General features: G+C 39.0%; 2 protein-coding genes across 3 annotated transcripts in view; both read left to right on the top strand.

The window, feature by feature from the left end:
- OXSR1 (oxidative stress responsive kinase 1) overlaps positions 1-24936 on the top strand; it is a 99563-nt gene that overhangs the window by 17614 nt on the left and 57013 nt on the right. For both annotated transcript variants that reach the window (XM_059939211.1, XM_059939212.1), the window contains exons 3-4: positions 2122-2230; positions 19507-19648. In XM_059939211.1, the coding sequence (XP_059795194.1) occupies positions 2122-2230; positions 19507-19648 (251 nt within the window). The remainder of the gene's footprint in view (positions 1-2121; positions 2231-19506; positions 19649-24936) is intronic.
- LOC132374859 (transformer-2 protein homolog alpha-like) lies at positions 12617-13651 on the top strand. Its single transcript, XM_059939213.1, is given in 1 exon segment — positions 12617-13651. A coding segment is annotated over 1 exon segment (924 nt). The 5' UTR covers positions 12617-12646; the 3' UTR covers positions 13571-13651.

Below are 24936 nucleotides of genomic sequence, written 5' to 3' on the forward strand. Positions count from 1 at the left end.
TGTTAGGATGAAGCCTAAATTATTGAACACAGTTACAAGGTCATTTATGATACGGTCCCAGGTAATTAAACAATCAAAAACCCCTAAAAACATATTTATCTTTCCTATTTCAGTGTCAGTGTAGTAAAACGTCTTATAGGAAGCTTTCCCTGATTGTCACTCCTAATTTTTGGTAATTCACCTCTCCAATGAAATCATGTAGTATTTAGTACTTCTCCTATCAGACATTATTCATCTGTGTTATAAATTAGTATTTGTCTAACTTCTTCACCAGACTGTACGTTTCATGAGGGTTCACCATTGTGGTCAAGCACCTAGGACTGTGCCTGTCACAGAGTAGGCACTTGGTAAATTTCTGTTGAAAGCATGAACTGCTTAACCTTAGACAGGTTTATTCCTGTGTCCTAAAATCTGTCTTGCTTATTTCATCCATTTTTTGTAATTTTATGTGCTTTGCACCTTGTACTGCTATTAACATTCCACATCCTGCAGAACTAAACGTAGTTCCCACCTTCTCTGTGAAGACTTCTTGCCTGCCTTAACTGTTCTTTCCTCTGGATTCTTATAACATTTACTATCTTTACTGCTCATTCGGCACATATATGCTGTTCTTTGTATTCCCTCTTATATGTACATATCTTATCTCTTCAAATCCTGTATAACTATGTCAATAGGCAGGTGTTTACTTTAGTTCTTCTTCCTTATCCTTCATATTTACTTACCTTTTCGTGTGGAAGACTGTGCTAGTAACTTAGTGGGTAGCAAAAATGCACACAACAAAGTCCTTGCCGTAAAAGAATTTACATTCAAGTAGAGAAAATGAGAATGGAAAAACTAGTGTTTATTGAACACTTCTTATGAATCAGGGATTATGGGCAACTTTTACACAATTGATCTTACTGAATAAATATCAAGGGCATAGGGCAAGTATTAATACATCAGTAAGTAAAAAGCTATATAAAGTGCTCTAGGATTTTATTCATTCAGCAAATATTTATTGAGGGTATACTGTGTGCCAGGCATAATAAGTGCCAGTATACAGAGTCTGACCTCTCATTGAGCTACAGTTTTGTGAGGGATGCAGAAAAATAAATAGGCAATTACAGTATAGTATGATAATTCCCACCATGTGTAGGAGTCCACTTTTTTTAAGTACTTGCCTTCTTGGAGTTGTCAGTCTAGCAGGGAAGGACAGACAAGTAAGCATCCAATGTACTATCCAGTACATATGTGCTGTGATGTAAGGAGATATGCACAGAGCTTGGAAGCCAAGAGAAGGGACACCTAACTAACTCAACCTGGGAAGTTGGGAGGAAGTGGTATTTTGGCTGAGATCAGAAGGAAGAATTGGTGTTTTCAGCTAGGCGAAAATGAGGGAAGTGTATTTGAGGCAGAGGGAACAACAGGGTTAAATGTCCGTGGTTAGAAGAAGCATGGCTCACTTGAAGTTACTATGGCTGGATCATAGGACTGGGGTATGTTGGGGGTAGGGTCAGTGAAGGCAGTAGGAATGATGGAGAGGTAAGCAGGGCCCTGATCACACAGGGCTTTTATAAGGCATTTTATCACACCAAATCTAATTTAAATTCATTAAATTCTAATGAGAGAGTATAAGCTGAGACTTTGGGCTCAGGTGTCTACTTTGGATTTAGTTTATGGCCTCTTTAAAGTGGGAACTGTTAATCATTTCACAAAAATGAGATGAAACAATGTTTTGGAGAAAAAAGACAGACAAAGAAACAAACCACCCGTTGTTTGTTAGTTTTGATAATTATCCTCTGTGACTGTAAAACCTGATTTCCCAAGATGGTTCTTTAAGGGCACCTGGAAGTAATATGTGTCCCAGTGGAGGCCTCTCTGGTGCTGTGGCAGGGTGTGATAAATAGTGCATGTTTCTGGTTTCAGAGATCGCTAGTTTAACGAGTGAAAGGAGTAAGAGTCAGAATGGACTGAGGGAAACCAAGCGGTTTTTTTGGTTTAACCATTCTTGCAGAGGTCAGGCATGAAAATCCCAGAAAGGTTGTGACATAGTCTTTGGAATTCCAAGATCTGGATTCAGTAACTTCTAGTGTTGTTTTAGGCTTGCATATAATGAATCACCATGTTTTCTCTTCTTTGTAGAAAGAAATTCAAGCCATGAGTCAGTGCCATCATCCTAATATTGTGTCTTACTACACGTCTTTTGTGGTAAAAGATGAGCTGTGGCTAGTCATGAAGCTGCTAAGTGGAGGTGAGTAGAGTACAATGAAATGTCAACTTCCATGGTTTGGAAAATTTATACAAATGTTTTTCTTGGTTTGGTTTTCATGGACATTTACATTTGAGGAGATACTGAGAATAAAGTATCCAATGATAATAGTGTACAAGCTGAGACAAGTTTCACATGTTGCATTTGTTTGTCATGCCTCTTCAATTACTCTTTAATCTAGGATGGTTCCCTCCTACTTCCTCTCTTCCATGAGGCAGACTTACTGAAGGGTCTGGTCTGAAGGGTCTATCTTGTCCCACATTCTGGATTTTTTTTTTTTGTTTAACATCTTTATTGGAGTATAATTGCTTTACATTGTTGTGTTAGTTGCTGCTCTATAACAAAGTGAAGCAGCTATACGTATACATATATCCCCATATCCCCTCCCTCTTGCGTCTCCCTCCCACACTCCTTATCTCACCCCTCTAGGTGGTCACAAAGCACCAAGCTGATCTCCCTGTGCTATGCGGCTGCTTCCCACTAGCTATCTGTTTTACATTTGGTAGCGTATTTATGTCAGTGCCACTCTCTCACTTCGTCCCAGCTTAACCTTTCCCCCTCCCCGTGTCCTTAAGTTCACTCTCTGTGTCTGCGTCTTTATTCCTGTCCTGGCCCTAGGTTCTTCAGAACGAGTTTCTTTTTCTTAGATTCCATATATATGTGTTAGCATATGGTGTTTGTTTTTCTCTTTCTGACTTACTTCACTCTGTGTGACAGATTCTAGGTCCATCCACCTCACCACAAATAACTCAATTTCGTTTCTTTTTATGGCTGGGTAATATGCCATTGTATATATGTGCCACATCTTCTTTATCCATTCATCTGTCGATGGACACTTAGGTTGCTTCCATGCACTGGCTATTGTAAATAGAGCTGCAATGAACATTGTGGTACAGGACTCTATGAGTTATGGTTTTCTTAGGGTATATTCCCAGTAGTGGGATTGCTGGGTCATGTGGTAGTTCTGTTTTTAGTTTTTTAAGGAACCTCCATACTGTTCTCCATAGTGGCTGTATCAATCTACATTCCCACCAACAGTGTAGGAGGGTTCCCTTTTCTCCACACCCTCTCCAGCATTTGTTGTTTGTAGATTTTTTGGTGATGGCCATTCTGACCGGTGTGAGATGCTATCTCATTGTAGTTTTGATTTGCATTTCTCTAATGATTAGTGATGTTGAGCATCCTTTCATGTGTTTATTGGCAATCTGTATATCTTATTTGGAGAAATGTCTATTTAGGTCTTCTGCCCAGTTTTGGATTGGGTTGTTTGTTTTTTTGATATTGAGCTGCATGAGCTGCTTGTATATTTTGGAGATTAATCCTTTATCAGTTACTTTGTTTGCAAATATTTTCTCCCATTCTGAGGGTTGTCTTTTCGTCTTGTTTATGGTTTCCTTTGCTGTGCAAAAGCTTTTAAGTTTCATTAGGTCCCATTTGTTTATTTTTGTTTTATTTCCATTTCCCTAGGAGATGGGTCAGAAAGGATCTTGCTGTGATTTATGTCATAGAGTGTTCTGCCTATGTTTTCCTCTAAGAGTTTTATAGTGTCTGACCTTACATTTAGGTCTTTAATCCATTTTGAGTTTATTTTTGTGTATGGTGTTAAGGAGCATTATAATTTCATTCTTTTACATGAAGCCGTCCAGTTTTCCCAGCACCACTTATTGAAGAGGCTGTCTTTTCTCCATTGTGTATTCTTGCCTCCTTTATCAAAGATAAGGTGACCATATGTGCGTGGGTTTATCTCTGGGCTTTCTATCCTGTTCCATTGATGTATATTTCTGTTTTTGTGCCAGTACCATACTGTCTTGATTACTGTAGCTTTGTAGTATAGTCTGAAGTTAGGAAACCTGATTCCTCCAGCTCTGTTTTTCTTTCTCAAGATTGCTTTGGCTATTTGGGGTCTTTTGTGTTTCCATACAAATTGTGAAATTTTTTGTTCTAGTTCTGTGAAAAATGCCATTGGTAGTTTGATAGGGATTGTATTGAATCTGTAGATTGCTTTGGGTAGTATAGTCATTTTCACAATGTTGATTTTTCCAATCCAAGAACATGGTGTATCTCTCCATCTGTTTGTATCATCTTTAATTTCTTTCTTTTTTTTTTTATTAGTAAATTTTACCATATTTTTAAGAAAGAAATAATGCCAATTTTACCAAAACTCTCCAGAAAATCGCGAAAACACTTTTCAAGTCATTTTATAAGGCCAGGAAAACCTTAATACCAAAATCAGGCAAATACACCACAAGAAAAGAAAATTACAGAACAATAATCCTCATGAACACAAAAGATACAAAAGTTGTTAATAAAATATTAGCAAATCAAATCTAGTAATATATAAAACTGATAGTATATCATGACCAGGGGAAATTTATTCTAGGAATACAAGGTTGTGCATCTTTAATTTCTTTCATCACTGTCTTACAATTTTCTGCATACAGGTCTTTTGTCTCCTTAGGTAGGTTTATTCCTAGGTATTTTATTCTTTTTGTTGCAGTGGTAAATGGGAGTGTTTCCTTAATTTCCCTTTCAGATTTTTCATCATTAGTGTATAGGAATGCAAGAGATTTCTGTGCATTAATTTTGTATCCTGCTACTTTACTAAATTCATTGATTAGCTCTAGTAGTTTTCTGGCAGCAGCTTTAGGATTCTCTATGTACAGTATCATGTCATCTGCAAACAGTGACAGTTTTACTTCTTCTCTTACGATTTGGGTTCCTTTTATTTCTTTTTCTTCTTGGACTGCTGTGGCTAACACTTCCAAAACTATGTTGAATAATAGTGGTGAGAGTGGGCAACCTTGTCTTGTTCCTGATCTTAGTGGAAATGGTTTCAGTTTTTCACCATTGAGAACGATGTTCACTGTGGATTTGTCATATATGGCCTTTATTATGTTGAGGTAAATTCCCTCTATGCCTACTTTCTGGAGGGTTTTTATCATAAATGGGTGTTGAGTTTTGTTGAAAGCTTTTTTCTGCATCTATTGAGATTATCATATGGTTTTTATCCTTTAGTTTGTTAATATGATGTATCACGTTGATTGATTTGCGTATACTGAAGAATCCTTGCATTCCTGAGATAAACCCCACTTGATCATGGTGTATGATCCTTTTAATGTGCTGTTGGATTCTGTTTGCTAGTATTTTGTTGAGGATTTTTGCAACTATGTTCATCAGTGATATTGGCCGATAGTTTTCTTTTTTTCAGACATCTTTGTCTGGTTTTGGTATCAGGGTGATGGTAGAATGAGTTTGGGAGTGTTCCTCCCTCTGCTATATTTTGGAAGAGTTTGAGAAGGATAAGTGTTAGCTCTTCTCTAAATGTTTGACAGAATTCGCCTGTGAAGCCATCTGTTCCTGGGCTTTTGTTTGTTGGAAGATTTTTAATCACAGTTTCAATTTCAGTGCTTGTGATTGGTCTGTTTATATTTTCTATTTCTTCCTGGTTCAGTCTCAGAAGGTTGTGCTTTTCTAAGAATTTGTCCATTTCTTCCAGGTTGTCCATTTTATTGGCATATAGTTGCTTGTAGTAGTCTCTCATGATCCTTTGTATTTCTGCAGTGTCAGTTGTTACTTCTCCTTTTTCATTTCTAATTCTGTTGATTTGAGTCTTCTCCCTTTTTTTCTTGATGAGTCTGGCTAATGGTTTATCAATTTTGTTTATCTTTTCAAAGAACCAGCTTTTAGTTTTATTGATCTTTGCTATCGTTTCCTTCATTTCTTTTTCATTTATTTCTGACCTGATTTTTATGATTTCTTTCCTTCTGCTAACTTTGGGTTTTTTTTGTTCTTCTTTCTCTAATTGCTTTAGATGTAAGGTTAGGTTGTTTATTTGAGATTTTTCTTGTTTCTTGAGGTAGGATTGTATTGCTATAAACTTCCCTCTTAGAACTGCTTTTACTACATCCCATAGGTTTTGGGTCGTCATGTTTTCATTGTCATTTGTTTCTAGGCATTTTTTGATTTCCTCTTTGATTTATTCATTGATATCTTGGTTATTTAGTAGCAAATTTTTTAGCCTCATGTGTTTGTATTTTTTACAGTTTTTTTCCTGTAATTGATATCTAGTCTCATAGCGTTGTGGTTGGAGAAGATACTTGATACGATTTCAATTTTCTTAAATTTACCAAGGCTTGATTTGTGACCCAAGATATGATCTATCCTGGAGAATATTCCATGAGCACCTGAGAAGAAAGTGTATTCTGTTCTTTTTAGATGGAATGTCCTATAAATATCAATTAAATCCATCTTGTTTAATGTGTCATTTAAAGCTTGTGTTTCCTTATTTATTTTCATTTTGGTTGATCTGTCCATTGGTGAAAGTGTGGTGTTAAAGTCCCCTACTATTATTGTGTTACTGTGGATTTCCCCTTTTATGGCTGTTAGCATTTGCCTTATGTATTGAGGTGCTCCTATGTTGGGTGCATAAATATTTACAATTGTTATTTCTTCTTCTTGGATTGATCCCTTGATCATTATGTAGTGTCCTTCTTTGTCTCTTGTAATAGTCTTTATTTTAAAGTCTGTTTTGTCTGATATGAGAATTGCTACACCAGCTTTCTTTTGATTTCCATTTGCATGGAATATCTTATTCCATCCCCTCACTTTCAGTCTGTATGTGTCCCTAGGTCTGAAGTGGGTCTCTTCTAGACAGCATATATACGGGTCTTGTTTTTGTATCCATTCAGCCAGTCTGTGTCTTTTTGTTGGAGCATTTAATCCATTTACATTTAAGGTAATTATCGATATGTATGTTCCTGTTACCATTTTCTTAATTGTTTTGGGTTTGTTACAGTAGGTCTTTTCCTTCTCTTGTGTTTCCTGCCTAGAGAAGTTCCTTTAGCATTTGTTGTAAAGCAGGTTTGGTGGTGCTGAATTCTCTTAGCTTTTGCTTGTCTGTAAAGGTTTTAATTTCTCCATTGACTCTGAATGAGATCCTTGCTGGGTAGAGTAATCTTGGTTGTAGGTTTTTCCCTTTCATCACTTTAAATATATCCTGCCACTCCCTTCTGGCTTGCAGAGTTTGGGCTGAAAGATCAGCTGTTAACCTTATGGGAATTCCCTTGTGTGTTATTTGTTGCTTTTCCCTTGCTGCTTTCAATATTTTTTCTTTGTATTTAATTTTTGATAGTTTGATTAATATGTGTCTTGGTGTGTTTCTCCTTGGATTTATCCTGTATGGGACTCTTTGCGCTTCCTGGACTTGATCAACCATTTCCTTTCCCATATTAGGGAAGTTTTCAGCTATAATCTCTTCAAATATTTTCTCAGTCCCTTTCTTTTTCTCTTCTTCTTCTAGGACCCCTATAATTCGAATGTTGGTGTGTTTAATGTTGTCTCAGAGGTCTCTGAGACTGTCCTTAATTCTCTTCATTCTTTTTTCTTTATTCTGCTCTGTGGTAGTTATTTCCACTATTTTATCTTCCAGGTCACTTATCCGTTCTTCTGCCTCAGTTATTCTGCTATTGATTCCTTCTGGAGAATTTTTTATTTCATTTATTGTGTTGTTCATCATTGTTTATTTGCTCTTTAGTTCTTCTAGGTACTTATTAAACGTTTCTTGTATTTTCTCCATTCTATTTCCAAGATTTTGGATCATCTTTACTATCATTACTCTGAATTCTTTTTCAGGTCGACTGCCTATTTCCTCTTCATTTGTTTGGTTTGGTGGGTTTTTACCTTGCTCCTTCATCTGCTGTGTATTTCTCTGTCTTCTCATTTTGCTTACCTTACTGTGTTTGGGGTCTCCTTTTCACAGCCTACAGGTTTGTAGTTCCTGTTGTTTTTGGTATCTGCCCCCAGTGGGTAAGGTTGGTTCAGTGGGTTGTGTAGGCTTCCTGATGGAGGGGACTGGTGCCTGTGTTCTGGTGGTTGAGGCTGGATCTTGTCTCTCTGGTGGGCAGGACCACGTCTGGTGCTGTGTTTTGGGGTGCCTGTGACCTTATTATGATTTTAGGCAGCCTCTCTGCTATGGGTGGGGTTGTGTTCCTGTCTTGCTAGTTGTTTGGCATAGGGTGTCCAGCACTGGAGCTTGCTGGTCGTTGAGTGGAGCTGGGTCTTAGCGTTGAGATGGAGATCTCTGGGAGAGCTTTCACCGTTTGATATTATTGGGGGTCAGGAGGTCTCTGGTGGACCAGTGTCCTGAGCTCGGCTCTCCCACCTCAGAGGCTCAGGCCTGACAGCTGGCTGGACCATCAAGACCCTGTCAGCCACACGGCTTTTGGGAAGTCTGAGGTCTTCTGCCAGCATTCAGTAGGTGTTCTGTAGGAGTTGTTCCACACATAGATGTAATTTTGATGTATTTGTGGGGAGGAAGGTGATCTCCACGTCTCACTTCTCTGCCATCTTGAAGGTTCTCTCTCTTCACACTATTTAGTTTTGAAGTGTTCCATACTCACAGATCAATCAAGGAAAAGCTTGAGGGCAGATTTAGGGAAGTCTTCCATTACTCCTGTTGCTAGAGGATCCACATTTCATCTTTTTTCCTTTGTGCTTAGTCTAGTTTCACTTGCTCATAGGGTACTGCGTGCATTGGCCTTCTTCCTGGCAATTCAGACAAGAGTTCCTAGCATGAAATGGCTGCACCTGATACTTGAGCTTGGCGGGCTGCGTGCAGAAGCTCTGCGCATGACACCTTGGCTCAGCGGGGCCGTGTGCAGAGATGTTGCGCCTGGCCCTGTGATCTGGAGCCTTGAGCAGCACTAGCAGCATGCAGCTACTCCCCATTCTGGATTTATCTGGTTATTTCTTCCTGGTGATGTTTAACCTGATTTATATTCCTCTGTTTCCTACAAATTAAAACAAGACCTAAAGTGTTGTTTGGACAGAATGTTTTGTAGGTGATGCTGGTGTACTTCATATTGCATCACATCAGGAAGTAGTATTTGCTATCTGGTTGTATCTTTAATGGTGATATTAATTTTGATTGCTTAAGATTATGACAGCCAGGCCTCTCCATGGAAGAGTAAGCTTTATTTCCCTTTGCAGCAAGCATGTAATCTGTGGGATGATACTTTGGCACTGTGAGTATCCAGTTCCCCAGTCTTTTGTCTAATGATTTTTAGCATCCATTAACAATCCTTGCTTGTCTCAATTATTTTGTCAGGGGTTGCAGAATGGTAATGTTTCCTATTGCGCCCCCTTTTTTTTTTTTTTTTACAGTTATAAACTGGCATTCTTTTCTGTAAAGGAACTTTCCCTTACTAACTGGGGCTTTTTGATTGACCTATACTGTAGTTCCTACTGAAAAGGCAGGATAAATGTGTTTTTTTAAGGACCAATTTTCAGAGTAAAGAGTTACTTTAATAATTACTGCCAGTGATTTTTTTTTTCCTTTTTCCCATTGAGTAATGCTTTCATTTTTTGGAGTATCACTATATAGACTCAAGGATTTTTATATATTCAATGTCTTTCAGTCAGCTATACTCTATTCTTTTGATGCTCAGGTTATCCAAAATTTTGTCAGTGGGAGTCCCTTCAAGCTTACTGTTGTGTCCTTTTGACATGAATCCATCAGTCTTTGATAACGTCCTTGATTTTTAGTTCAGGATAAATGGTTCACATTTATATTGCTTTTCTCAGAATCAGCAAATATTCTAAGGAGCCCTGATCCTTTTTATGGGGAGTGGTATTTAGAAAGTATAACTTGGATTCTTGGGATGCTCATTACTGCTACTTTGTCATTGTTTCTAGTTGAAAGAGCTTGGAAATATATTGTAGCATATTAAAAATAAGTCATGATTTGACAATTCAAGTTTAACATGACAGACGTTTAAAACTTTAAAATTATATTTGAATCTCTTTACTCTTACACAGAAGATCTTGGTTCCCCCATATTAACATAATTAATTACGTACTTTATCCTGCACTATTATATATACAATTATTTCTGCTTTAGTCCTTAGAATAAAATGTAAGCATTGCTGATTGCAAACAGTGGACCCTTGGTATGTATAGATTGAAGATTTTGTTATGGTTACTGAAAGACCCATGCCATGTAGTCAATTAGACATTTTGTTATGGCGTGGATTTGAATGATGTGGCAAGATGGAGACGACAAGTGAGTGATGGAGCTGCCTGACTTTCCCATCACTGTGCGGCTTGTTTGCATATATATTTCATGTGGGAGCATGATCTTCCATTTTGGATTGTAGGGTTACACAAAAGAGAATCCATGTTTATTTGCCATGTTAACACCGTTACTCATTGAACACCTTACTTACCCAGAGAGGCTTTAAAGGAAAGTCGTAGGTTTTAGAATTAAATTCCAGGTTTTCTACTTAGCAGTTGTGTCACTGGGCAAACTTTTTCAACTCTTTGAACCTATTTACTTGTCTGTTAAATGGGGATGCCTTTCTGCATTTCAGGGTATTGGGGAGGAGTAAGTGAGATGACTATGCAAAGCATCCCCCACTATGCTGACATGTAATAGGTGCACAAGAAATTTTAATCATTAATAATAATAATCCCTTGTTATTTGATGCTTTTCAGTGTAGCCAGAATCACCTTTTGTTTCAATCCCATTAGTGACACACTGGAGAAACTGGATTACTTTGTTAAAGGCCCTGTTCATATGATGGTTGGAAGCCTTGCTAACACCAGCCACCTTTCAAGATGGTGGTCAAGCATGGTTCTTTCAGTATGGACAGATATGGGGATATTAGGTAATACTGTATCTTTCGTTTTTGATAACCTACAGCATAATTTTCTTTATATGTAATTTACAAAAATGTGTAATACAAAGTTTTTAATGTTTTGCTAAAAAGTCCTCTGATGAATAGGAATAAGTTGTCTGCTTAATTCTGTTATCCATAGCTGTATGCCAGCCCATCCTTTCTGCTACTCCTAAGCAGAATGCCTTAAAAAAAATTTTTTTTAAAGAATCCCTGTTCCTCTCTCAGTGAGTATATGTCCTGATCACAGAAAGGGCAGGATATGTAGCTAGGTGGGATGTCTTTTCAGTGTACCTCTCTGTTCCTCCTGGTCTTAAGTTTCCTGGGACGGTGCCCAATTTTTCTAGCATAGCACTCAGCAGATTTCCTGGATGATAATTTTCAAATATATTCCAGGCATTAATTCTTTTTATAATTACTTATAATTTTATGAGTCAACATAATCTTATATCTAAATTTTTACTTTTAAAATATTAAAAATTTTGCATCTTTTTTAGGAAAATGTAATCTTTTGTAGTTATAAAGTAAATACATATTCAAACTGAAGAGATACATTAAGCAATATTTAGAAAACAAAAGATAGAACTAAGCGCAACTTAAAAAAATTTTTTTTTAAATAGGAGGAAACTGTCAAGATAGCTCAATTAAAAAGCCTTTCATCAAATGCTTATTGGTTACCAATACACTGGTGAATCAAACCATCAGTTCCTTGCTATTATGGGCCTTATAGCTAATAAGTAAAAGTTATAATTAAGTAATTATAAGGGTGTAGAGTGCCATGAAGAAGTATCAGGTATCATGGGAATAAGTACCAGGAGAACCTAACTTTATTGAGGGAGAATGGCTGTGGCAAGATAGACAGCCACTGCCTTCAGGAGGTGATGTTCTTCAGGAGACCTGAAGAATAGGTAATAATTAGCCAGGTGAAATGGGAGGTGGAGATGATATGGGGAAGAATGGGAGAAGGAATCCAGAGATAGAGGGAACACTGTACTGAGAGTGCCTGGAGGCAGGATGGAGCAGTGTGGTGTGTACTGGCAACTGATGGGGGATCACAGCTGGAGCAGAGAGAGTGAGAGGAGGGGACCATTGAGAAGCAGGGGCTCCGTTTGAATAATTTTAAAATGTGAATAGCCAGAGTTAATAGAAATATGTTTAGGCTACATTCTTTTATATTTACTTCCTCAGCCAAAATATTTAAATCAAAAGCATATTTTTGATGTAGCAACATTGTACTGACATAGAATTTAATAAGCTAATTAAATGTAAAATGAATTGCAACTGGCAGTCTTAAGCCCATTGACCAAGTGGACAACATGGTTAAAATAAGTTTAAGTGTGTCAATATTGGAATTATTTTGTAATGCTCCCTTATGACTGTAATATTCTTATCTTTTGTTAATTAAATAATTAGAACTCTGATTTTGAGTGTTGGAATTTATTAGTATAGAAAGTTAATCTTTAGAAATTAGAATCACTTTCTATCTAAATAGCTGTTTCTACCATTTATTAGCACCAAACTGCAATATAAGATTTTTAGAAATCAAAGTAATTAAGAAAGCTTCTGAAGATTTTGCTGGAGCCTGTGACCGAGTGGGAGTGGAGTGGAGCGGCTGTTGTTGCCGACTCTTTCCTCCTCCCCACGGTCCAGTCAGCTGGTTGACTAGGCCACTGGCCCTCAAGCTGAGACTTGTCTCTTATTTAGTTCTGGGGAGTGCCTGGCCGACATGAGTGATGTAGAGGAGAACAACTTCGAGGGCAGAGAGTCTCGCTCTCAGTCAAGATCTTCAACGGGAACTCCTGCTCATGTAAAATCGGAGAGCAGGTCAGGATCTCGTAGTCCATCAAGAGTTTCCAAACACTTTGAATCCCATTCTCGATCAAGATCAAAATCCAGGTCGGGGTCAAGGAGGCATTCTCATAGACGTTACACTTGATCCAGATCCCATTCTCACTCTCATAGGAGAAGACCTCTAAGTAGGTCCTATACACCAGAATACCATCGTCGAAGGAGCCGAAGTCATTCTCCAGTGTCTAACCTTAGAAGACATACAGGCAGCAGGGCAAATCCAGATCCCAACACTTGTCTAGGAGTGTTTGGCCTCAGTTTGTACACAACAGAGAGAGATCTTTGCAAAGTATTTTCTCGATATGGACCATTGAGTGGTGTCAGTGTGGTTTATTACCAGCGAACTGGACGATCACAAGGGTTTGCTTTTGTTTATTTCCAGAGAATAGATGACTCAAAGGAGGCTATGGAAAGGGCAAATGGAATGGAGCTGGACGGTAGAAGAATTCATGTAGATTATTCTATCACCAAGAGAGCGCACATACCTACACCAGACATATACATGGGCAGACCAACTCATAGTGGTGGAGGTGGAGGAGGTGGCAGACGTCGAGATTCTTACTGTGATAGAGGATATGATTGTGGGTACAACAGATATGAAAACTATGATTACCGATACAGAAGATCACCTTCTCCTTACTATAGTCAATACAGATCACGATCAAGACATCGTTCCTGGCCTTCCCTGGTGGCGCAGTGGTTACGAATCCGCCTGCCAACGCAGGGGACACGGGTTCGAGCCCTGGTCCAGGAAGATCCCACATGCCGCGGAGCAACTAAGCCCATGCGCCACAACTACTGAGACTGCGCTCTAGAGCCCGCGAGCCACAACTACTGAGCCCACGTGCCACAACTACCGAAGCCCACGCACCCTAGAGCCCGTGCTCCACAATAAGAGAAGCCACCGCAATGAGAAGCCTGTGCACTGCAACAAAGAGTAGCCCCCGCTCACCGCAACTAGAGAAAGCCCACGCGCAGCAATGAAGACCCAACACGGCCAAAAATAAAAAAAATAAAAAAAAAAAAGATATCGTTCCTACAGCCCAAGACGCTATTGATAAACAGAGTGGTTGTAGTTGAGGACATCTTTTTCTCTTTCTCTTTTTTTGTTTAATTCTGGATTTCCCCAAGCTTCTGATCCTTCCTACTCCTTAAAAAGAACCCTTAAAAAAATCTTTGGTTTATTTAGCATCTACACTTTGTCAATTGTATTGCTGTTTTCTACCCCTTTTATTATATTCTTAAAGATGTAATTGTTGTCATTTTGGGTAGTGAAACATCTTGAGTAAAAAAGGAACCCCCAGTGTTATGCTTTTGTAAATGATTTTTTGTTTGTTTTTTGCTTTTACAGAAAATTAACTCCTGCCTAATCAAATGAGGAAAGAAATGGTCTTTTTAAAGCTTCTTTTGTGTTAGATATTGTATTAGACATTGTATCAGAGAGCTGCATTTACTACAAACTCCTTTTTTAACTTTCTTTTGGGGAAGTTACTAACATATAAAGTAGTTCAGTCGTGTCAGGTTTGTCTGGGGTGGCATGGAGCAATCAAATAGTTGAGTGTAGAAAGTTTGAAGCTATGGAAGAAAACACTTGGTCATTTCTTTTGAAGAACGGAATTTTTGAACCCTAAAAATTGTGTTGTTTTTTAGAGATAAAAACCTTGTGGACTCCTACAAAACATGTTGTATTTAAAATACATTTGTTAAAACTTAAAAATGTTAAGTGTGATTTTCGTGTTGAAATTATTGAAGTTTAATCAGTGAAGGACAAGCCTTATTATTTATTATTTAGAGGAGTTGTATGCTTTCCTGTTAGAAATTTTGGTATTGGGAAAATGGTTTAAGCAGGCTATTGTATAGAGTCCTTAGAAATAGTGAGGGGAAGGGTAGTCTCCTTTCAGATAAAAGTTAATTTCTTTGGAAAAAAAAAAAGAAAGCTTCTGAAAGGAAAAGATGAAGGGACGTCCCTGGTGGCGCAGTGGTTAAGAACCCACCTGCCAATGCAGGGGACACAGGTTCGAGCCCTGGTCCGGGAAGATCCCACATCCGGCGGAGCAACTAAGCCTGTGTGCCACAACTGCAGAGCCTACGCTCTAGAACCTGCGAGCCCCAGCTACTGAGCCTATGCACCACAACTACTGAAGCCCATGCGCCTAGAGCCCATGTTCTGCAACAAGAGAATCCACCGCAATGAGAAGCCCGTGCACTGCAATGAAGAGTAGCCCCCACTCACTACAACTAGAGAAAGCCCATACACAGCAATGAAGACCCAACGCAGCCAAAAATAAATAAATAAATAAATTTATATTAAAAAAAGTCATTCCTACCAAATATTTAAAAAAAGGAAGGGGGCTTCCCTGGTGGCACAGTGGTTAAAAATCTGCCTGCCAACGCAGGGGACACCGGTTCAAGCCCTGGCCTGGTAAGATCCCACATGCCGTGGAGCAGCTAAGCCTGTGCACCACAACTACTGAAGCCCGAGTGCCTAGAGCCCGTGCTCTGCAACAAGAGAAGCCACTGCAATGAGAAGCCCGCGCACTGCAACGAAGAGTAACCTCTGCTCAGCAACGAAGACCTGACACAGCCAAAAATAAATAAATAAAATAAATTTATGAAAAGAAAAAGTTAAGTCTTAAAATAAAAAAAGATGAAGAAGTACCTGCAGGACTGAAAGGGACGAACTATAGAAATGCAGAAATCTAATTTAATTCACTATGTTAGGGAATTATTTTGTGGTTTAAGGATGCTTTGTCATCTTCTAAGAGATAAAAGGTATGGGACTTCCTTGACCCTGAGCAGGACCCAGGTAAAAAATACCTGTTATTATGAGTGACCAGGGCTTCCCTGGTGGTGCAGTGGTTGAGAATCCGCCTGCCAATGCAGGGGACACGAGTTCGAGCCCTGGTCTGGGAAGATCCCACATGCCGTGGAGCAACTGGGCCCGTGAGCCACAACTACTGAGCCTGCGCGTCTGGAGCCTGTTCTCCGCAACAAGCGAGGCCGCGACAGTGAGTGGCCCGCACACCGTGATGAAGAGTGGCCCCCGCTTGCCGCAACTAGAGAAAGCCCTCACACAGAAACGAAGACCCAATACAGCCAAAAATAAATAAATAAATTTAAAAAAGAAAAGATGACTACCATCTTAAAAAAAAAAAAATCATCTTTCTTTTCAAAAAAAAAAAAAAAAAAAAAGAGTGACCAGCTTTGGATGGTCAAGCAACAATAGAGGGTATGTCTGTTAATCTGAAATGGAATACTCAGACCAAGCAAATTTTGGCCCCTTTGAAAACTTATATGGCTTAGGAAGACACAAGCAACACCCAGTGGCTAAAGATTGGTTAAAACTTCTTGGTAAAAATACCTGACTAAAATGGGTGAGTTAATTTTGGACTCAAGAGTGTTTTTTCATAGAAATAAACTGTGCAAATGAACATGTTGACTGAGTAATTAATTTGATTGAGCTACAATTATCAGATTTAACAAGGGTCATTAACCAGCAGCTGCTTCACCACTTTTTCAATTTTTTTTTTAATATTTAGTAATGATTTTCTTGGACAGTTAAAGTTTTGCATTGCTTTTTAAATGTTCTGTGCCATAGCCTATGAAGGCAGACATGAAATGGTTTGGGGGAATAGATAATCTACCTACATTTTAATTTTTTGCTTTGTTATGAAATTTGTACCAAACCCCTCTTGTTTTCCATTATTTAATTTACTTGCTTTTACTCTAAGAAATTCTTGGGTTTCAGTGGACAGTGCTCATCGAGTAGCCTAGGTTGTTAAAATGCAACTTCTTGGGCCCTACCTCAGATCTCTTGAATGACAGTCTATAAGGTCTGGGAATCTGCATTTTAAACTAGTTTGCCAAGTAGTTTCTTCATGTATTAAAGTTCAAGAACAGACTATCCCTGTAGAATATTTCTTCCAGATTGTGCCTAAGGACATAATATTATATATGCTGATATAGCCTTCCCTCATTGTTCCTTCTTTTCTTTAGATATTAATTTGAATCATCCAGTGATAAATCTGCAGTTTTCTTTTGCTTAGAATATTTTACTTTCTTCTTTCTCTGAGTTGATATAAAGAATTCTATGTACTTTTGATGTTTGAGGAGGGAGGATTATAGGCACCGTCATCATGTTAGACGCTGCAAGATGCTGAGGAAATCATATGGAAAAGAAGGGGGGACCTTCCAGGACCAATATTTGTCAGTTAAGGAGGAAGGTCTTAGTGGCGTGATCATCCCTCCACCTATAAAAATCATATTGTTGGGAGGGAGACTAAAACTGAAAAGACAAGTTATCCCAGGGAAGAGGGGCCTTCTTATCCAGCCTTGTTTGGTATTTCTGTTCTGGACATTGTCTGGGGATGTGCACTGCTTTAATTTCCCTGTTGATCATTGGATGATGTGAAATCAATTAAAATTTTCTAAGACTTTGAAAAGGAGTTCCTGCTTCAAACTCTTTAAGAATACAGATCTAATAACTTTGGTGTGCCCTAGAGTCTTTGTTACTCCATTTCTTTGATCTTCCAGATTAGAAGTTCCCTGAAAGTCAGCAGTCACATGTTTCTTGACATATTCTTTGGCACCTAGTTCTAGATCGCATATAATGTGACTTAATTGTTGAATGAATAAATTGTGTTTTTAATTCCTAGTAGGGGTTTCTCCCCTTGCGTTCCTTATTTTAGATATTCTTTGTATTACAAACATTTAACTCAGTTGGCATTTATACATATGTCTTCTTACTGAGCAGTTCTTTTTTTTTTTTTTTTTTATAAATTTATTTATTTATTTATTTATTTATTTATGGCTGTGCTGGGTCTTCGTTTCTGTGCAAGGGCTTTCTCCAGCTGCGGCGAGCGGGGGCCACTCTTCATCGCGGTGCGCGGGCCTCTCACTGTCGCGGCCTCTCTTGTTGCGGAGCACAGGCTCCAGATGCGCAGACTCAGTAGTTGTGGCTCACGGGCCCAGTTGCTCCGCGGCATGTGGGATCTTCCCCGACCAGGGCTCGAACCCGTGTCCCCTCATTGGCAGGCAGATTCTCAACCACTGCGCCACCAGGGAAGCCCAGCTGAGCAGTTCTTGTGTGGCCTGGATTTCTCAGAAGAATGAAATACATGCCTGTTGGTATAGTCACTTTGCTTTTTGGGAGTTGATGTGTGATTGGTTAAACTAAACAGAACAAAACTTCTTCCTTAGGCCCCCTTTTTGTGAATCACAGTCTTGTGAATCCCAGCAGTAAAGAGGGGAAAGTGTTAGAAAAAGTTACTTAGAATCTGAAGCCTCCCTGGTTCTTTGTCTATAGAGAGTAAACTGCCTGTCTCCTGCTGGAGGTGGGGAGTGGTCGTCGCTTGGCTTCCAGGGTGGGGAGGAGGGATCTGGGAATCTTATTTTGCCTTATATGAACTTTCAACCAGTTTTCCTGTGTTCAGCCCTTTCCTTCAGTCCCCCCTCACTTTCCCTTATGCGGTCTTTGGTGTTTGTATTCTGAGCCTTTCTGGAGCTCTAGGGTAGGAATTGATATACCTCCTGTGCAGACACTGAAGTTACAGATTTTTTAACTCTGCATAATCAGTTACTTTTTCTGCTTTCTCTCTTCCAGAAAATTAGTGCTATATCTCTTCTGTTATCTTCTTTCTTTTTTATTCTGGGTTTATGCCCTTGTTATCAAGCTTATCAAGTTAGTGGATTTCAAATGGGAGCTAAAGTAAACATGTGTTCAATTCTCTAATGTTTTTGAGGATTCCATCTAGACCACTTCTTTCCATCTATTTGGAAGTACATTTTTTTCTTTTTAAGTGTGTGCAATAAAAAGCATCCACCAGGGCATGTTTTCAACAGAAGCATTTGCCAAGAAATGGGCATCCAGTCTTTTCAGTGCAGTTTATGTTATGTTTCAGATTTCTTGGCACAGTTTTTAATATTGGAGATTGTTTTGCTTTGGTTCTGTGATCTTTATGGGCCATTGTACTGCCAGAAATCTTACCAATCTCTAGCAAACTTTTTTTTAATAATCATCAGTTATGGTAGACAGCATTCTGTGACTTTAATTACTATATGGGTGTCTTTTCCCTCCCTGTCTCTGATTTTTAGGAGGAGCATTATTTCCCATCCTGGGAAAAATGGGATTGATAATACATCTGGGCTGTTATTTTAAAAGAACTGCCATTTTTATTCTTTTCATATTTTTCTTTGCCTTACCTGTTTTATTTCTATTACTTATTAACCTGAAACATAATTTTAACCCTTAAATTAGTTTGCATACACATGTGATATTTACTTTCCAAGTTTTCTTATGTAATTTGACCTGCGTTTCAATTGTGTTTTATATCTTTATTTATACAATGTTGCATACTCTAATCTGATGTTGGAAGCCTAGATTGGTTTGTTATATCTTATACTAAAGTGTTATTGATGGGCATGGTTTACCTAGGGATTCTTCAGAGGTGATTAAAAACCCTCTATTACCTTTTTCAGATTCTCATTAGAAGTCTAAAGAAGATGCTGGTGTAACACTACTATTTGGGTATTAGCAGGCTGCTTTCTTAGTTTTAGAGTGGAATCGAGAATAAATTATTACCTTTAAACTTCTGTATTTCCTTATATTTACTATTTTTTCCTTTCTTTCCTACACAGCTAAGTTTATGAAAAGGTTTACATGTGTTTTGATTTAAAAATGGCTCTGAATTATATTGAATGAGTTGAAAAATTATGGAAAACTGTGTCTTCTCTTTTCAGGTTCTGTTCTGGATATTATTAAGCACATTGTGGCAAAGGGGGAACATAAAAGTGGAGTCCTAGATGAAGCTACCATTGCTACAATACTCAGAGAAGTGCTGGAGGGGTTGGAATACTTGCATAAAAATGGACAGATTCACAGGTATGTAAAAGACAACACTCTTCTCTTTTGGATAAGTGCAGTGATAGTTGTGCTATATCATTTCATTGAGGCTATTCCCCATTCTTTTGCACAGTTAATCATAATCTCTGAGTGTTAGCAGGGTTCTTTGTATTACTAGTTCCAGTACATTGTGGTTACACAGCTAGTAAGCATTTGAAAGTAACAAGTACTTTAGTCAAATTGGAAACTCTAGAAACAGGAGAAATTCCTAATTTCCTATGGGAGTCAATCATTGCAATCACTGATAACATTTTGGAATATTCTTTTCCAGTTTCTTTTATATGCTTACAGATATTTAAAACAAAACTGTATGTATAATTTTGTCTGTTTCTTTTTTGTTTCCTTTATATCTTGACTATTTTCTCAAATTATTAAAAGCTTTTGTAAAATCACTTTTTAAAATTAAAAATTATTATTATTTTTTTAAATAAAATGACATTTGAAAACCTGTGTAACATTTCATGGTTCAAGTATTTCTGGCTAATTATATCTATTCAGTCCCTGCGTACAGATAACAAGAATTGTTATCTGTACAAATGGTGGAAGATTCTGGGTTAGTACAAATTTGTTTAGTCCCTGGATTTTGTTTTCCTTCATTTGAAGATATATTTATTTCCCCATCATTTCTGAAGGATAGTTTCCCTGGGTATAAGAATTTGTAGTTGACAGTTCTTTTCTTTCAGCACCTGAAAGATGCTGTGGTACTTAATTGGGACCTTCATGGTTTCAGATGAGAAATCTGTCATGTGAATTGGTGTTCTTAGGCAATATGTTGCTTTTCTCTGGCTACTTTCAAGACTGTTTCTTCGTGGGACTTCCATGGCGGTCCAGTGGTTAAGACTCTGCGCTCTCAATGCAGGGGACACAGGTTCAATCCCTGGTCGGGGAACTAAGATCCCACATGTCACATGGCGTAGCCAAAAAAAAAAAAAAAAAAAGATTGTTTCTTTTTTTTTTTTTTTAAACTATTTATTTATTTATTTATTTTGGCTGCGCTGGGTCTTAGTTGCCGCATGCAGGATGTTTTTAGTTGCAGCATGCAGACTCTTAGTTGCAGCATGCGGACTCTTAGCTGCGGTATGCGGGCTTCTTAGTTGTGGCATGCAAACTCCTAGTTGCAGCATGCATGCGGGATCTAGTTCCCAGACCAGGGATCGAACCCAGGCCCTCTGCATTGGGAGCTCAGGGTCTCATCCACTGGACCACCAGATAAGTCCCAAAGTTTGGTGTTGACAAGTTTAATTATGATATGTCTTAGTGTGGATTTCTTCACATCTATCCTGTTTGGGGTTCCTAACCTTCTTGAATCTATAAGTTTTTGTCTTCACCAATTTTGGGAAGTTTTCAGCCATTATTTCTTTGAATACCTTTGCAAGCTGTTTTCCCTCATCTTCTTCTGGGACTCTAATGATGGAAATGTTAGATCTTTTGTTATTGTACCATATTGTGCCATAATCCCTGAGGCTCAGTTTTCAGCCTATTTTTACTCTGTTCAGATTGAGTAAATTTTCTTGATTTGTTTTCAGGTTTGCTGATTCTATCCTCTGTCCTCTCCATTCTACTCTGGAACCCATTCCTTGAGCTTTTTATTTCAGTTAGTGTAGGTTTTCAGTTATATAATTTTTATTTGGTTCTTTTTTATAGCTTTTATTTTTTTTGCTGAGATTTTCTGTTTTTCATTTGTTTTGAGAATTCCAAATTGCATGTTAGAAGCATTTTCATGATGGCTGCTTTAAAATTCTTGTCAAATAATTCCAAAACCTGATTCATCTTTGTGTTGACATCATTTAGTTGTCTTTCCTTTTTGAAGTTTTTCCTGGTTCTTGGTATGTTGAATGATTTTTTTTTAAATTTTATCATGGATGTTTTGGATGTTATGTTAGGAGACTCTTGATCCTATTGAAATAATAATATACAGAAATAATATATTTTAGCAGGCAATTGCCCTGATTTTTTAGAGCCCTTGCAGTGTTTGTTGTTCTGGTTTGTTTTGTTCCTGTGGCACTGCTGGGGCTCTCTTTTCAATCCCTGCTGATGCCACCCATTGGAGTAGAGTGCCCTTCCCCAGGCCTGGTGCTGCTAGGTGGAAGGTGGGAGATAGTGGCTGTGCCTGTGGATCTGTGAGCACTTCTTGGGCTCACCTTGTGGACCAGGCCACCTGGCCGCAATCGGGCTCCCACTCATTCTGTGGTATTGCCTGTGGACATGAAAGGCACTTTTCTGGACCACCTTTTGCTACTGAGTGGGGAGTTGGGAGACACTGGGTCTGGGTCATCCTTTGCCAGTGTGTAGAGCAGCGGTCCCCAAACTTTTTGGCACCAGGGACTGGTTTCATGGAAGACAATTTTTCCACACACTGGGGTGGGGGTGGGGGAATGGTTTAGAACAGGCCACAGCCCAGTACCAGTCTGCGACCCTGGGGATTGGGGACCCCTGGTGTAGAGGACCAAGAGGTGCCAGACCTGGGTCACTTTCTGCTGCTGGGTGGAAGAATGGGAGATATTGGCTGGGCCTATCGGTGGTGCTGGTGTAGGCAGCATGGGCCTACCTGCTGCACTAGATGTGGATTGGGCACTGGAGTTTCCTGTCTGGTCTTCATTGGCACCTCTGGTTCTGGCGTAGTGGGTCAGCCTTCCACTCCAGCTATGTAGTCAGGGATGGGGTCCCTGTTAGGTCTGAGCTGTGCTGCCCCTTTCCTGATCCTTTGGCCACAGAGAGCAGGCTTAGAGCTGCTGCTTCTTTTTTTTTTTTTTTTAGTTGTTTTCTTTGTTTGTTTTTTTATACTGCAGGTTCTTATTAGGCATCAATTTTATACACATCAGTGTATACATGTCAATCCCAATCGCCCAATTCAGCACAACACCATACCCACCCCATCGCAGTTTTCCCCCCTTGGTGTCCATATGTCCGTTCTCTACATCTGTGTCTCAACCTCTGCCCTGCAAACTGGCTCATCTGTACCATTTTTCTAGGTTCCACATACATGCGTTGATATACGATATTTGTTTTTCTCTTTCTGACTTACTTCACTCTGTATGACAGTCTCTAGATCCATCCACGTCTCAACAAATGACTCAATTTCATTCCTTTTTATGGCTGAGTAATATTCCATTGTATATATGTACCACATCTTCTTTATCCATTCGTCTGTTGATGGGCATTTAGGTTGCTTCCATGACCTGGCTATTGTAAATAGTGCTGCAATGAACATTCGGGTGCATGTGTCTTTTTGAATTACGGTTTTCTCTGGGTATATGCCCAGTAGTGGGATTGCTGGGTCATATGGTAACTCTATTTTTAGTTTTTTAAGGAACCTCCATATTGTTCTCCATAGTGGCTGTATCAATTTACATTCCCAGCAACAGTGCAAGAGGGTTCCCTTTTCTCCACACCCTCTCCAGCATTTGCTGTTTGTAGATTTTCTGATGATGCCCATTCTAACTGGTGTGAGGTGATACCTCATTGTAGTTTTGATTTGCATTTCTCTAATGATTAGTGATGTTGAGCATCTTTTCATGTGCTTCGTGGCCGTCTGTATGTCTTTGGAGAAATGTCTATTTAGGTCTTCTGCCCATTTTTGGATTGGGGTGTTTGTTTCTTTAATATTGAGCTGAATGAGCTGTTTATATATTTTGGAGATTAATCCTTTGTCCGTTGATTCGTTTGCAAATATTTTCTCCCATTCTGAGGGTTGTCTTTTCGTCTTGTTTATGGTTTCCTTTGCTGTGCAAAAGCTTTTGTCCTTGTCCCCACGGTGAAACAGAGCCACCCCCCGCCTCCGCAGGAGACCCCCCAACACCAGCAGGTAGGTCTGGTTCAGTCTCCCCCAGGGTCACTGCTCCTTCCCCTGGGTCCCGATGCGCACACTACTTTGTGTGTGCCCTCCAAGAGTGGGGTCTCTGTTTCCCCCAGTCCTGTCAAAGTCCTGCAATCAATTCCCACTAGGCTTCAAAGTCTGATTCTCTAGGAATTCCTCCTCCCGTTGCCGGACCCCCAGGTTGGGAAGCCTGACGTGGGGCTCAGAAGCTTCACTCCAGTGGGTGGACTTCTGTGGTATAAGTGTTCGCCAGTCTGTGAGTCACCCACCCAGCAGTTATGGGATTTGATTTTTCTCTGATTGCGCCCCTCCTACCGTCTCACTGTGGCTTCTCCTCTGTCCTTGGACATGGGGTATCCTCCTTGGTGAGTTCCAGTGTCTTCCTGTCGATGATTGTCCAGCAGCCAGTTGTGATTCTGGTGCTCTCGCAAGAGGGAGTGAGAGCACGTCCTTCTACTCCGCCATCTTGGTTAATCTCCTCTTTTTTTTTTTTTTGGTCTATGCCTATTGACAGTTCTGGGTTGCAAGACTGTAATACCCAGTCCAGGATATATGAGATTGAAAGAAAACTCAGGGAAGTGGTATAGTGCTATGTGAAAGTGGACTTGGATTAGTTGTAAATGTGTAGAGCAAACTCTAGGGCAACCACTAAAAAAGGAAAAATAGAAGAATTAATATGCTAAGAGAGGAGAGAAAAATAGAATCATATAAAATGCTCAATTAAAACCAAAGAAATCAGAAAAAGAGTGGAAGAACACAACAAGATATAACATTTAAAATCACCTACTTTTAAGGAACTACAAAAATAAGAACAGACTGAGCCCAGAGTTAGCAGAAGGAAGTTAAATAAAAACATTACAGTGGAAATATATGAAATACAGACTAAAAAGACAGTTGAAAAGGTCAGTGAAACCAGTTTTTAAGAACTGGTTTCTGAAAAAGATAAATAGACAAATTGTTAGCTAGACTCACCAAGAGAAAAAGAGAGAGGACTCAAATAAATTAAATTCAGAAATGAAAGAGGAGACATTACAGCTGATACCACAGAAGTATAAGGGATCATAAGAAACTACTATGAACAATTATATGCCAACAAATTGTACAACCTAGAAGAAATGGATAAATTCCTAGAAACATACAATCTACCAAGATTGAATCATGAAGAAATAGAAAATCTAAATGGACCAATTACTACTAAGGAGATCAATTCAATAATCAAAAACCTCCCAACAAAAATCCAGGACTGATGGCTTCACTGGTGAATCTTACCAAATATTTAAAGAGGAACTTACAATAATCCTTCTCAAACTCTTCCAAAAACTAGAAGAGGAGGAAACATTAGAAACTCATTTTACAAGGCCAGCATTACCCTGATACCAAAGCCAGACAAGGACACTACAAGAAAAGAAAATTACAGGCCAATATCCTTGATAAACATATACGCAGAGAT

Source organism: Balaenoptera ricei, chromosome 11 (assembly GCF_028023285.1).
Source record: "Balaenoptera ricei isolate mBalRic1 chromosome 11, mBalRic1.hap2, whole genome shotgun sequence".
Lineage (NCBI taxonomy): Eukaryota > Metazoa > Chordata > Mammalia > Artiodactyla > Balaenopteridae > Balaenoptera > Balaenoptera ricei.